This window comes from Mastacembelus armatus, chromosome 14 (genome assembly GCF_900324485.2).
Source record: "Mastacembelus armatus chromosome 14, fMasArm1.2, whole genome shotgun sequence".
Lineage (NCBI taxonomy): Eukaryota > Metazoa > Chordata > Actinopteri > Synbranchiformes > Mastacembelidae > Mastacembelus > Mastacembelus armatus.
The window spans coordinates 21371568-21386322 of NC_046646.1; the positions used below are offsets into that span (position 1 = coordinate 21371568).

The 14755-nt window shown below is 40.8% G+C and overlaps 1 protein-coding gene across 1 annotated transcript in view; it reads left to right on the forward strand.

Annotated features, from left to right (window-relative positions):
- pdlim4 (PDZ and LIM domain 4) overlaps positions 1–14755 on the forward strand; it is a 35490-nt gene that overhangs the window by 3402 nt on the left and 17333 nt on the right. Inside the window, exons 2-3 of the mRNA XM_026327882.1 lie at positions 4328–4479; positions 13641–13722. Of these exons, the coding sequence (XP_026183667.1) occupies positions 4328–4479; positions 13641–13722 (234 nt within the window). The remainder of the gene's footprint in view (positions 1–4327; positions 4480–13640; positions 13723–14755) is intronic.

Below are 14755 nucleotides of genomic sequence, written 5' to 3' on the forward strand. Positions count from 1 at the left end.
TGTCTAATCTTATAATATATTTAATCACAAGCTGCTTGGTCTTTGTTTGAGTGTGATAGTCACATACCAGCCAGAGCCACACACCTCTGCTGTATAATGTTTTCCAAAGTGTCACCAAGGTCATAACCATGGTTCCTATCACAAACCTAACAAGCAAACAAAGGCGTCTGACAAGTTGCCAGGAATTATTTTCTCTGTTGCTGAGAGGGACGACTTGTTGCTCCCACCCAACAGAAAGTCATTATCAAAAAAAAAAAAAAAAAAAAAAAAATTCAAAGTAAGAAGTTTTATTGATAAAACTTAGAAAATAACCAACATCTAAATGTTGCTTTAGTTATTTGCAAGGAGGCATTTATAAACTAGAAACTTATATAAACTCCAAATACTTTAACCAGTTTTAACCTGGATGTCTTTTTTGCCTGATGAAGGTGTGTCCATATCCAGAGGAGAGAGCCAGGGTGAAAATTTCTTTAAATTAAGTTGATTCATACTATTCTACAACTATAAGAAAGAATTTCTGCTACTTTAATATCATTGTGGCTGCAGTAATTGAAGTTGTCCACACAGAAACATCTATGACATGTGCAGAACAGAAGGAGCATCCGCTCCTTATTGTGGATCAGATATGTTCTTTACACGACACAGTGGCAGTCAACAGTTCTCTAAAGGCCAAGCTTTCATGGAAGGCAAGCACTTAGTTTTATGGCTCAGATCTTAATGTAAATCAAACAGAAAGACTGCACAGAGACATAAGCAACAGAATACTGTGTTAATACAGGTTTGTCACGTACAGGATGCATACATACTCTTACATATAGGCACACGTTGTTTTCACACACATTATTTTCCTTTCAGTGATTTCGGCCACAGAGAAAAACACTTGCCCACAGTGAAACCACACAGCAGCACACATTAATCAGGCCTCAGCGTGCCGCATGATGACTCTGTGTGACATGAGGCCGTCATTTGCTAACCCCTCATGCTGTTAGCAATTAACTATGTCGCTATCTGTGGACCAGTCCCTCATGGAGACGATGTGACTGTTTAGACAGTCCAACAACCAGTGAAGACTTTCTGCACGATCAATGTTGCCTCAAATCCACGTCGGCTGCTTGTCAGTCAGACAATAATTCTGTTGCCTGGTGCCTGTGTGTCTTAGATGACCTCCTTTGTATAACACTGACTGCCTGAGGTCTGTCATTAAGAGTCTGAGAACACAACTGAGAGCATTTTATTAAATTTATTGTTTTGTTGTAGCCCATCTGCACTTTTCATCATTCATAACTTTAGTTTCATCATCCGCCTAAGCCATAATAATGCTTTATTATCTACAGTCACACACCCTGTTTACATCATTTTATTACTATCAACAACTGCAGCAAGGGCAAGTTTATCTTTTTGTTTTGGTGCTACCAGTGTTTTCGTGTGGGAAGACAAAAATAGAAAGTTAAGGATTAAAAACTGTACTGTCATCAAAGCCACTTACTCAGGCGTTGAATCCTAATTAGAAAATTACAGCTGAGTATATTCAAGTCATTACATCACAATAAGTCCACAGTGTAAATAAAGCAGATTGTGATTGAACTGAACCTCGTCACTCTGCAGCCTCCTTACATTTCCTGTCCAGTGACGACCTTAGTCATGCCACTGTGGCACTTTGCATACCACTGTGTGTGTGTGTGTGTGTGTGTGTGTGTGTGCGTGTGTGCGTGCGTGTGTGTGTGTGTGAGAAATGCACTACCATTCATGGCCTGACCCTGAGGTATTATTACTCACTCTGTGTGTGTCTGGGGTGCATGAACTTCAGTACACTATGACAAAATGCAGGCACAGACCCAAGACACACATTTACACACAAAAACATTTAAAATATATTCTTACAAGGCAGTTTGTGCAAAATGACGTGGGTAACTATAATGCTTAGTTAGTGTACGCCAACAAAGATGAATCTGTTGCACTTCCCTGCCTCCACATTTATTCATACTTTAAAAATACTGAATCATTAAAGAACGTAGCTTTGATTATACTTGCTCCGTTGCGTAACTTATGTCAGATTTCAGCAAAAGTCGAATCAGTTTAGATGGTTTTTCTTCCACTGAGACTCTCACAAACTACACATTTCCAGAAATCCTTCTAACCTTGGAGCTTACCGGAACTGACTCGGGGACACTGGTTCAGTCAGAGGCTGTAAATTAAGAATTCCACATCACTCGGCTATTAGTCCCTAATGGAGCATGAACTTTTCTGCCTTTGCTCTTAAAATGTTTTGCCCAGTTAGCAAGGCTGCTTCTCTGGCACATGCAGCTCATCGCCCTTTTAATTTGTCTTGGATTACATTGCTAAGTTTTGCTAGTGAGGTAAGTGTTAGTTGAGGCCAGAGTTTCACCGTTCCAAACACAATATATCTCAGTGTGTCGCTGTCAAAGTAATAAGCATTACAAGACGTTCTCGGATCAGGTTGGTGGGCGCCCTGCTTCGAGATAAATGAGCTCAAAGAGGGGTATCCACTTAAAACAGGCTGACACTTTACATACAAGGGGGCTCATTAACTGGGAAGGCATCCTAAATCTTCTCTCTTCCCTCTACATTTATAGGCAGGAGTAGTTATTTTGTCCTTTAGTCTCTAATGTGGTTTAAAAGTGCTGGAATCTGATCACATACCTTGTTTGAATTTGTGAAAAAAGCAGCATTTTCTGTTTTTTAATGTAATTGCTTTTTTGTTTGAAAACATTTCTAATGATTGATCGATCCGACATCGACGGTATTATGCAGTTTTATGAAGTGATTAATCAATAATCATTAGAAAATTAAATCTGAATTACTAATCAAATAATCCCTTAAAGTAAAGTTCAAACTGGTTTCAGCCTTTTTAACATTTTTCTCAGTTCAATAGTATTTTTTATCGAAAATCTGGGTGTTGGGCTTTTGAATCTTACAAAGTAGAAATCTTAATGGATATTTGATATAATTCTATGAAAACATAATTGATTGAACAAGAAAATCTACATTAGTGAGTTATTTATTTAATCAGCTGCTGCTGCTAGAAATGTTTTAAATGTTTTTTTAGGATAAAAAATGAATATAGGTTGAATCATTGTTGTGCTTTTTCAGTCTGATATGAAAATGATAAATTCTTTAAATTCATCAAAAACCAATGTGACTATAACAATTAAATCCAGGTGCAGAAACTCGCCTCACGTCTGATGGTTGGAAAAATACAGTCAAACCACTAGTCAGACTGTCAGGGCTCATGAGCACAGAAAGAAGACAATTGTTTGTATTTCATTACATGTTTAATTGGTAGTAAAGATTATTTCCTGCTGCTGTTTGCTGCTTTGACAGTGACTGTATTAGTTTGATGGTGGTTTCTCCTTATTTATGTTCATCCAAACCATATGACCAGTCAGAGACCGGCCTGCAAAGAGCAGGAACGTATATAATAATGGAAAATTGTTATCATATGTTACTTAGTGTGTCTGTGAGGGTGAAAACAAACCCACTGGGACACCAGCCTCCTTTTTGCCCCCCTTTCGCCCCTTTGCCTCCTTGTGGGGCTCAAACGTCCACAGACCCGTGTGTTTCTGAAATGAAGGAGGAACCTGCTCACTGTCCAGCTGTTACGAGGTTTTACAGGATCAAAACAGCCCAAGTGACAAATCAAGACGAAGCTAGAAGAACATATTGAGCAGATGCTTATAAATGAATCTAACGTTGCACAGAGACAGTTGTTTGAGTTCAAGGTTTCTATGCAAAGTCAGTTAAAGTGACTAACTCCTGGACCTGAGATCAATCACACAGGAATTAGTCTGATCCAATCACTGAGTGATCATAAAATGAACGATTGTTCATTTATTTTGTTTTTTTTTTTTACTGAATTTCAAACAGTCTGCTTTTTTTAACATGTTCTTTCCAAACATTTCATCACCTCCAAAAGTCTGCGTGGCCTCTCACTTCCCAGTGTCGTTGTTACTGGCTTTTGAAAACGCAAACCTAGTGTTGCCCAAGGCAGCATTACATAAATCAGAGGAGAGCAGCTTTTGTTGAATTTGGCCTCTGTGTTGACACTCCCATGCTAATATGATTTCTTTTTGTCTTTTTTTCCCTCACTGACAGTTTGACACCATCTATAACAGCTCTTCCTGTTCTTGTCCTGGGTATGCCTGGATTGGTGTGTGTGTGTGTGTGTGTGTGTGTGTGTGTGTGTGTGTGTGTGTGTGTGTGTGTGTGTGTGTGTGTGTGTGTGTGTGTGTGTGTGTGTGTGTGTGTGTGTGTGTGTGTGTGTGTGTGTGTGTGTGTGTGTGTGTGTGTGTGTGGACATTATCCTTAGGTAACACCAGGCAGCAAGGCAGCCTTAGGTAACCTGTGTCCTGGCGACACCATCCTGGCTATCAACGGTGACAACACAGAGCAGATGACGCACATGGATGCTCAGAACAGGATCAAAATGTGCACTCAGCAGCTCACACTCAGCATCAGCAGGTATGAAAACAACATTGCTCTTTCATTTAAACCCTTAAAATACCCAGTATGCTTACACATTGTGGTTCAGTTAGTGTGATGCTGCTGTGACACCACACACACACTGATGGAAGAGGAGGAATGATCAGTAAGTCCACAAATGGTTTGACATTTACTCTTTGGATTGTTATTTTTTTATTTTTTTATTTGTGCAGGCTTCTGCTGCATATGAGAAAAAAACCTATAGCAAAGTGTTTTGTGGCTCCAGAGAAGCTGTGGGACATTTGACCTCAGTTTGTGTCCAGAGGCCTGAGGCACATTAGCCACAACTACACATTTAAAGCTCTGACTGAACTGTCAGGTGACAACATGAGTAAAGTAGCTATAATATTTTACCAAGCAAGTAAAATACATGGAATATAAAAGGTTGTTTTTCTTTCTGGTTCAGTTGGATTGTTTTTAAACCTTCTTTACACTGTCTGTTTTCACTCTAGCACTGGGTAAAGGTGGTGTACTCGTTTGACTAAACCCTGATTTATTCCATTTGTTGTATCATTAGAATGACCTTTACTGTCATCAAACGGTAGCAGGTGCTGTGTTCACCCTGCTTGTCATACAGGAGGAATAAGCTTTAAAATCACTGGATATTAGAAAATGTTTGAACATCAATCACTTGTTAATAAGTCGCCACTGCTTTGACCTTCCACAGAGGCGTTCAGATTTTTTCTGTCCGGGAGCACATATTGTTTCTATTTGTGGTGGGTTTGTTCATCTTGTCACAGTCGGATCTTATGGAAAGATGACAGGTTTATGACAGCTGAAATGATCGACTTTAGGTTTCTATTGAGCGCCGTCAAACTCAATGAGGCTTGTACTGACACTGAATCTGACAGTGATCTTTTCAAATGGACTTCACAGGTCAATATTGTGCATTTTACCACTTCACGGGGTGGAAAATTATCTTCCACGCTTCAGACTGAAATTTATCTTTAGTCCTTGAATTCAAAGATGGATGAAAGTCTTCCACTTAGGAGATGGTTGCTTTAGGTTGCCAGAGAGCTGGAAAGTGCAAAATGAATCTGGCAATCTCTGAATCCTGTCATCTCGGATGAAGAATACTGTGTGGTTTCAGCCTCAGTTACAACATGACATCTGCCAACTGGTGCTTCATCTCGCTCCTTTTAGGGGAGCAGACAGCCCAGTCTCCCTCCCACAGCGGTTTGGAGTCTGAAGTTGACTTGCAGATGCAGTGGAAATAAGAATCACTCCAAGAGTAAGCTGATCCATCAGATAAGCAGAGGTTCACGCATGCAGGATCTCCAAATTCAGACAGAGTAGCACTTTTCCTCTCTCTCTCTGAACAGCATGTAAAGCGTTAAGTGGCTCGTCCATGTAGGGATAGAAGTTTTATTTAGGAATACATAAAACAGTTTTCAGCATCAAGACTGGGAGCTCCTCCACAGCTGCAGGAGCACAAAATATGGCACTCCCATGCCTAACCACATGCACCCTAGTGTTCCCAAATTTGCCTAAATTCCCCCCCTAAGTAACTAAAATTGTTGAACATTTAGAAAATGAAGGAAGTGATTAAGCTGATAAAACACAGAAGCACTTTAGAGTCATAAAGATGCAGCATAGAACCATTATCTGATGTTTTGCTTCACATTTAATTCTTATCTGTCTGTTTCACCACTTCATTTGGGTTTTGGCACATTTGGACCCACTGACATATTCAAATTTAATCTAATCTTTATGACTGCATCAAAGTGGAAAATTCAAAGTTAATGTTTTCATGTAGTTTTTTTTATGGGACACATATATTTCAGTGATGAATGACAGCATACTCTTTGACTTATTTACCTGAAAATGATTTTGACTCTAAAGAGTAACCACAAGTAAACCCCCAAACACAGTCACACTGTTCATCAGTCCTCTTTAATTTCCTATTTCAACTGACAAGCAGTTGGATACAGGGTCATATGACAACACAGCAGAGGCAGAACAAGACAAGCTGCTGCTATGTGACCTTTACTCAGTATATCGGCTGAGTAATTACAGTGTGAACTGTCCCACTGCTGGACAGAAGAAGGGAAAGTCATGTCTGAGGCCTGTGCCTTTGGCTCCAGCATACAAAGAGGATGGGAAACATGAGATGTAGGATAAAGAGACACGATGATTGAGAGAGAAAGAAAGAGCGAAATGGGCAGAGAGAGAATTAAGTAAAGGAGAGCCATGAATCACACGGGCCCTTTTTACAGCCAACACTACAAGCTCAGAGTTCAGACCCTCAGATGGAGGACGTAAGGTACCACGAGTTGTGAAATAATTTTTATATATTCGCTGCTGGAGAAAGGAGACGAAGGGACATTATCAGAACAAATTAAACGTGTGCATGGGTGAGGCCTCGTGCTTTCCAAAGCCATTCTTTTCAACCTGTGGCCAGATGATTAAAGCATCGCATTAGGGTCCTAAACACCTAATGTGCTTTAATGAAGCTTTATATGATGAAAAATGCTCAACAGGAAGAGATGTGTTAATAAACAGCAACAGTCACTATGACGGAGCCAATAAACAAAATAAAAACATCTACAAAAGCCCAAATTCATCACTGGGGAAAAAGGAGGTCACAGTTTTGGCAACTGCAAATTAACCAGTAAGCAACATGTGGGTGATTAAACGGCACCATAAATAAATAAGGAATGACACAAAGACGAAGGCCTCAAAAATGTTAAAACTTTAGATCCTTTTCCCAGAATTTCAATCTGCGGCGGTGGATGACTGTAGGTCGCTGTAGGTTATAGTCTGGTTGGTTAATAAAGTCCTGTGTTATTAATTAGCCAGACAATGGAGATACCCTATTAATGTGAGCAAGATGAGATTTTAGTTTATTGGAAACACTCATCAGATTTGATACACAGGAATAACTGAGGATCATTTAATTGCAACCATTGATTCTGGAGTCAAAAAAAAAAATTGGGAGTGACTCGGAGACCTCGTGCTGACTCACCAGGAAATAATATTTTAGAGGACAACAGTTCCCAGCCCTCATTAAAAGACTAGGCCGTAAAATACTCCAGTCAAAGAGTCGTAGAGGGAGAAATGGGAGACCTGTAATTTTGCTTTGCTGCTGATGGACAAATATATGAGCCTACATGTCTGCTGTGAACCAAAATTACAGCACACTGGATGCATCTGAGCTTGAGGGCTTGTGTAACACAAGAATGTTTCTTTGTAAAGTCTCTGCATTTATTATTTTCATAGCCACCGTTTTTCATACTTCCTATTATGGGGTGCTCTGCATCAGAGGGTTTTTGGTTAGGTGCCCCAGGAAGCTCATGAAAGCTGAAAAAGAAGACATCATGCAAACTGAGCTAAGAGTCAGTTGATGTTTTTATATTTCCATTAAAGGAAAATACAACCTTCAAATGCTCATTTATTCTAGATGTCATTAATCTCTGCTTTCCTGAGGTTATTATAGTTGTTTAACCACTTTGTCTTGTCTATTTTTACCAAAGATGGTTATTTCTTATATTTTCCAAAATCATTTTCATGAACTCCAACTAGTGCTGTTGCCCTCTCTGTATAGAGTTTGCATCTTTCCCCTGTGTCTGCATGAGTCGTTTCTGGGTGCACTGCTTCCTCTCACACTCCAGGTAAATGCAGATTAGGTTAATTGGTGACTCTAAATTGCCCGTGTGTGTGTGTGTGTGTGCGTGCGTGTGTGTGTGTGTGTGTGTGTGAGAAATGCACTACCATTCATGGCCTGACCCTGAGGTATTATTACTCACTCTGTGTGTGTCTGGGGTGCATGAACTTCAGTACACTATGACAAAATGCAGGCACAGACCCAAGACACACATTTACACACAAAAACATTTAAAATATATTCTTACAAGGCAGTTTGTGCAAAATGACGTGGGTAACTATAATGCCTAGTTAGTGTACGCCAACAAAGATGAATCTGTTGCACTTCCCTGCCTCCACATTTATTCATACTTTTGCTCCTTTAAAAATACTGAATCATTAAAGAACATAGCTTTGATTATACTTGCTCCGTTGCGTAACTTATGTCAGATTTGTGTGTCAGACCTTTGACAGACTGGTGATCTGTCCTGGGTGTACCCTGCATCAGCTGTGTCAGCTGGGATTGGCTCCCTGTGGGCCTGGACAGCAGGAGTTGTAAATTGTTGGATTAAATTGTTGGCCATCGATTGACTACTTTGTTCAAGACTGAAATATTGTAACGACCACTGAACTGATTAATTTTCCTACATAGGAAAGAAAACACAGAAATGAACCGTTCATCACCAATAACTAGCCGTGCTGTCTGCAGTGAAGTGAGGAGAAAGATGAGAGAATAAAGGAAACTGTTGAATTTGTCATAAAAAGGAAAGAATGAAAATGAAAATTAAGAGGAAAGAAGTCAGGACGAGGAGAAAGAAAGGTTCTGTAAGTTCAGCACTTCAGAACAGCTTTCCATTTTCCAGCAGGCCTCCCTACTGATGCAGGCCTGTCAGCGCTCCACTTTGAGGTGAAACACCCTTGGTAGTTTCTGTTAGTTCCCGGCAGCGATGATCAAATGGAGCCGTTTCATCTTGCTGGAGAGGAATCACGGCTGCCACACCATCCACACATACACAAGTTCACCGTGGTGTCACATATTGGACAGACAACTGGGGCCCTTATTGGAGTGTGTCATGTCTGCTTTGCTCAGTCTGTGTATTCTCAGACCTGAACAGAGTCTGTGGATACATGAACCAGCTGTGGAAGAAACCTTCTCCTCTCGCTTGCATTTTCTCCTCTGCCTTCTTTTTCTCCACCAGTTCTCATCCCTTACCTCCCTCATCACTGACCTTTTAGTGCCATTCTGTCGTCTCCCTCTCCAAATCTAAACCCCACTTCACTCATCTATCATTTCTGCTTTTTATATCTCCGCTTCATCTTTCTCTCCCATCTTGTCCACCCTGACCTCACCTCCCTGCAGTTTCCCTCCATCTGCCAGAGGATCTTGGACAAGGCCCTGTGGTTGCAGAGGCCTGAGTAACAGATGATGGTGGTTGATGTGTGTTTTCACCGCTGGTCAAGCCGTTCGGAAAGAGTCCTGCTGTGACGGCAAGTTAAATGTGCTGAGAAATGAGTCATGACACCCGAGCTGTGTGCCTTACCCTGACTGTGTGTCTTGTTCTTGTATTCTAAAAAAAAAATCATGTGAAATAGAGATGCCCTGCTGTTCTTGTTTCAGTTTTACTTACTGTAGAAAAGAAAATTTACGATCAGGTCCAGACTGGAATCAAGCTTGTACTGCAGATGGTTAAAAGCTTAAAGGGCCAGTTCATCCAAATAACGCAGACGTATGCAAAATCTAAACGTGTCATCTTTCTACTTTCAGTTTCTAATGGAGGTGAATGGGACTTCATTTGTGCTGCTCAGAATAATGAAAAATGACAAGTTCAGTATGGGTTAGTCAAGATAACCCAGAGAGCTCACTATAAAGATTTTTCTCCACTGAAGAAATACAGCATCACAAATAAAATTCCATTCATTTTCATTTTATTGGGATGGCAAGATTTAGAAAGGGGATGAAAATAATCTCACAGCTTAGGCACTTCAGACCAAAACTATCTGTCTAACCATTGGCCATAACTTTTAAAAACTGTTTTAATGATTTTTGGTGAACTGATCTTGGAAAGTATGACGTCAGTGGAAGATTATTAAAACAAAGTTACAAATCTGTGTGTTTTGTTTTATAGTTCAGTCGTTTGTTTTTCTTTATATTAACCCGAAAAATAAATGTAAAAACAGCAGATTGTTAATGTCACAGAGAATGTCTTAACAAAGGCACCACTATGACTTGGATCAAAGTCACAGCTGGGATTCATTTTGGGTGTAGGGAAGGATTAATGTTAACAGTAGTAAAGCGTAATAGTTGGATCGGGGTACAGGTAATGTGTAATGCATATAGTATTTTATGAGTGCACAGGAAGAAATACTATTCTGATGTGATCTGGAGAGTAAAGTCAAAATAAAGCACAACGAATTCAGGAGGATTTAGAGAAAACAGGCAGAGAAAAGGCATCAAGTCAGGCCACTCTGGTGGAGGAATTGCCCCTGCTGTCTCACTTTGACTCCATGACCTGTGACTCACGGTTGAGGAATTATGCACAAGCCTGGATGGGACTAAAGGAACACAGGACTCCAACTGGGATAAAGACAAAAAGAAACCTCCAAAGTAACCGCTGCCTTCTCCTCCTTCATCCCTCCACCTCCTCGTTCCTCTCACGCTCTCCCAAGGTCTCTTTTTTGTGGTGGTTGTTAACACAGCATCAGTGGAGTTTGAGAGACTGTGTTTGAGACACCCACATGCAGATTTTTCAAGTGACCCCCTCAGGTCTGCTGACAAGACCCCATAACTGTAAAAGGTGATTGTTTCCCTTTTAATCCCTCAGGACAAAGCATTTAAATTCTTCTCACGTTACAAAATAGCACAGGAGCAGCTGCAGTGCTGTCTGACGTTTGACAGGGCCAACAACCGTCCTTGTCCACATGGTTTTCTTGAAGCAAGGCAATAAGGCCAGACCCCAAGTGAACTCTGAAACGTTCCATGATCAGCCACATTTTAATTTGAGGGCACTAAGTTTTCAGCCTGTCTCAAGCTCCTCCTTGAACATGGTGATCCTTTGTAGCCAAAGTAAACTCATCCACTGCTCCAAAAACCAGTTCTTCCCCATCAGGAAATTAAACCTGACAGGGGGAGGTCAGGCAAGGGAAAATATGACCAAAGGAAAGAATTGGAAAGTCAATGTGATGACCTGTGACTTTCTTTTCTCTGTATTGCTTTCTATAAAATGTCCTTCATTTTGAATCAATTTGTGTTCATTCCCTTGGTGGGGTTATTGCCTTTCACTGGCTTTTCATTTTGGATGAGGATTAACAAGCAAATTGTGACCATTTGAAGCTTTGAACAGCATAGAGTATTGGTTATCAGACAGAAAATGACACTTTATCCTTTACCCTCAGAGGAGGTAGTAGCAAGACGAGATAAAGCCAATCTGCAAAAACATCTATTTTCTTATAGTAAGAATGGCAGTGGTCGTCTGGTTAGCACATCAGTAACATCCGTCCATCCATCCATCCATTATCTATACCTGCTTAGTCCTAATTATGGTCCCAGGGATCTGCTGGAGCCTATCCCAGCTCTCTTTGGGTGAAAGGCAGGGGTACACCCTGGTCAGGTCACCAGTCCATCACTGGGTCCATCAGTAAAATTGTAAAGGTATTTCCAGGTTAAAATCATCCTTGGATCAGATAGAAGATGGAGAATTGAAACAGGGAGAGAAATAAGAAGTACAGCAGTGAGGCAATGTGTTACAGCAGACTCTGTGATGCTGCAGGATCCTGATCCTTCCCAGATGGTCTGGGGTAATCGCTCACACAAGGACTCAATACTGGAGGACATGCTAAAGTGGCAAACAAAATAAAACAACACAATTCATTGTTCCTGGTCTGATTTTGTGCAGCAGATTGTTTCTGTCTGCCGTGGCCATTCATGTTATGTTAAATTTGAGATTCTCCAAAACAGTTTGAGTTCTGGCAGAAAACAATAATTAGATTATGTCCATTGCTCAATATTTAAAGTGTGAGATTACATGCTGTTGAAATCATGAAAGTCAAATAAAAGTAGTGCTATCAGGTATTTTTCCAGAGGAGTATTTTTAAAATGTCCCGTGTGTAACAGACTTCCCTCTACAGACTGGCCTTCAGTCTAATGAATGCAGCAGTGTGATGCTGTAAATTACAAACTGTCCCCATCTCTCACAATTTCCAGTCACGCTTTGAGGTTCATAAGTTCATTAGCATCGTGGACAGTAGATCTCATGCTTCCATCTTGCACTTTCAAAATGTCAATTCAAACAGGCCACTTCAGACTGAACTTTTGTTTGAGTGGGAACCATTGAAACCGAACTCTGAGGGTTGATCCTACGCAGTAGCTGTTGCTCAATGTCCAGACACTCGGCGCCTTACAAGAGCGTCCTTGATAGCAACACCTCCGTAGTTCATATCTGAATTATTACCTCAGCTCAGCCAACACATGCCAGCTGCAGTCTGATGGCTTCACTGACCTCGGAGCTTCAGACGTCATCTCTTCCCCTGTGGAGCTGACAAATCCACTCATGCACGTGATCGCAGCTGATAGTTTTTATGTTTGTGGACAGAGGTGTAGCACACTCACAAGAAGCACACACACCAAGACACACAATGTCTTGTAGTGACTCTGTCACTAAAGGGGGACAGCATCCAGCTGCCTAAAGGGTAACACCCGTCAAGCAGCTGGATGCTTTCCCTCTCAGCAGCCCAACATAAACCTGATCGACAGATGAATTCCCCTCGGATTGTTGATGAAAACTGCCACTGCTTCAAGTTGCACACCATTAGATTCACTCAAGCATTTAATTCTCTGCCTTTTAAAGAAGAAATAAATTATGTGGACCCCTGCTTATGCATACTCAGTGAACTGTGAATTCAACAGTGCTGTAAATAATGTATTTTATAATTGCTGCCAGTGCATTAGTCATGCCCCTTTTTGCAAGTTTATACAACTGGAGTCACTTACTGACAATCTAAACAGGAGGGTGGGAAGCCTCAGATACTAGTAATTCAGTTATCGCTGCTTTTGGCCCAGAATGCAGTGTTTTTTCAAAGACTAGATAGTTCATACAGTAAAGTTATGACGTGATGATGACTTTATCTTTGTACCAGGGCGAGGAGTCCAGGATGTAGCCTCATCCCATAATGGATCTAATGTGAAAACCTTCTAAATGTGCAAATCTGTCCACATATGTCCACTCGCTCATACAAAGCCACCATTGCAGGGAATGCAGAGTGTTTTGGCACAGAAATGGGACTTGCACCACTAATGTTTGAGTTATGGGATATCATGTGATGCTAAAGTTGTCATCTTTTCCAGTTAACAGTAATTCTAACAGTAAATAGTACTTTTACTTTCACTCTTTTGATTTTCTTTGTGAGCATGTACAGAAATAATTACACTTGTTTCAAATGACCCTCTGACGAAAGAAAGACTCGCACCTTCCGGCAGAAATGACTTAATGCTTCAGGTGCTGGGGTTTTAGATGGAACCAGACTTGTCTGACAGTCTTTCTCTCATGGATATTGTCTTTCAGATCAGGATCAGGAGACAGAGTGTGGTCGCCAACTGTTAGTGAAGATGGCAAGACAAGCCCTTACACGGAGCCTGACTTACAGGTAACAACTGTTTACTCTGGATTTACTCAAGTCATGGGTGTTTCTTTAGATTCGTATTTACACCCACTGCAGTGCAGTCTGATCTGATCTGCCTGAATTTGTCATGGCACCAACAGAGAGTTTCATTGCTCAGATTTCAGTCAGACTTAGGCTGAAAATTACCTTTAAAATGACTCATGAGCTCATAAATGAAAGAAAGATGCTCCCGGGCCTCCATTTTGTATGACAGCCTGACTCTGGTCTAGTGGTGGCAGATTGTGTGCATTTAATTAAAGAACCTGGTATTTTTTTTGACTGATGAATCCAGTGGGAGAGTTTCAGACACTATCTATCCAAGCCATAGAAGTACTCCAACTGTGATTCAAGTACAACTGATTAAGGTAAAAATGAATGGGATGTCTGAAGCCGACTGCTGGTAAAGGCTCGACAGCACATTTTTCTGGTCTGATTTATGTTCAACTCAATTTAGTCTGCGACCTCATAGTCTGAAATCTACTGCTTTGGATTAGTGTCTTTCACTAACTACCACATTGGCCACAAAAGAGGCAAATTCACATCTGGGGAAATAACTTGAAGTACAGTTTACTGGGTGTGAGACCAAAGTCCTCTCAATCTGTTTATATCATAAACAGCATCCATGGAAACAGGCACAACACACGATCTGTAAATTGCATGTACACTATCATTCACATGATTATAAATGAGATAATGCATCCCACTGTTCACTGAAATGGTTTTGAAATAGTATCTTGATTGTTCTCCAATCGTACGAGCTGCCAAAGAGATATTCAAGGCATGATGAATTCTAGCAGATGATCTTTTCCAAGTTTTCCAGTACTGGCAGGCCAACAGGTTTCTGGGAGAATAGGAGGTGTGTGTGTGTGTGTGTGTGTGTGTGTGCATATGAAATGAGTATGAGAATGTGTGACCAAAACAGACAGACAATGAGCATATTGTTGTGCAGATATGTGAGGGATGTCCATTTGTCAAGTATTGTGTTGTGGTAGTTGTGGCATCTGATCTGTGTCTCCTC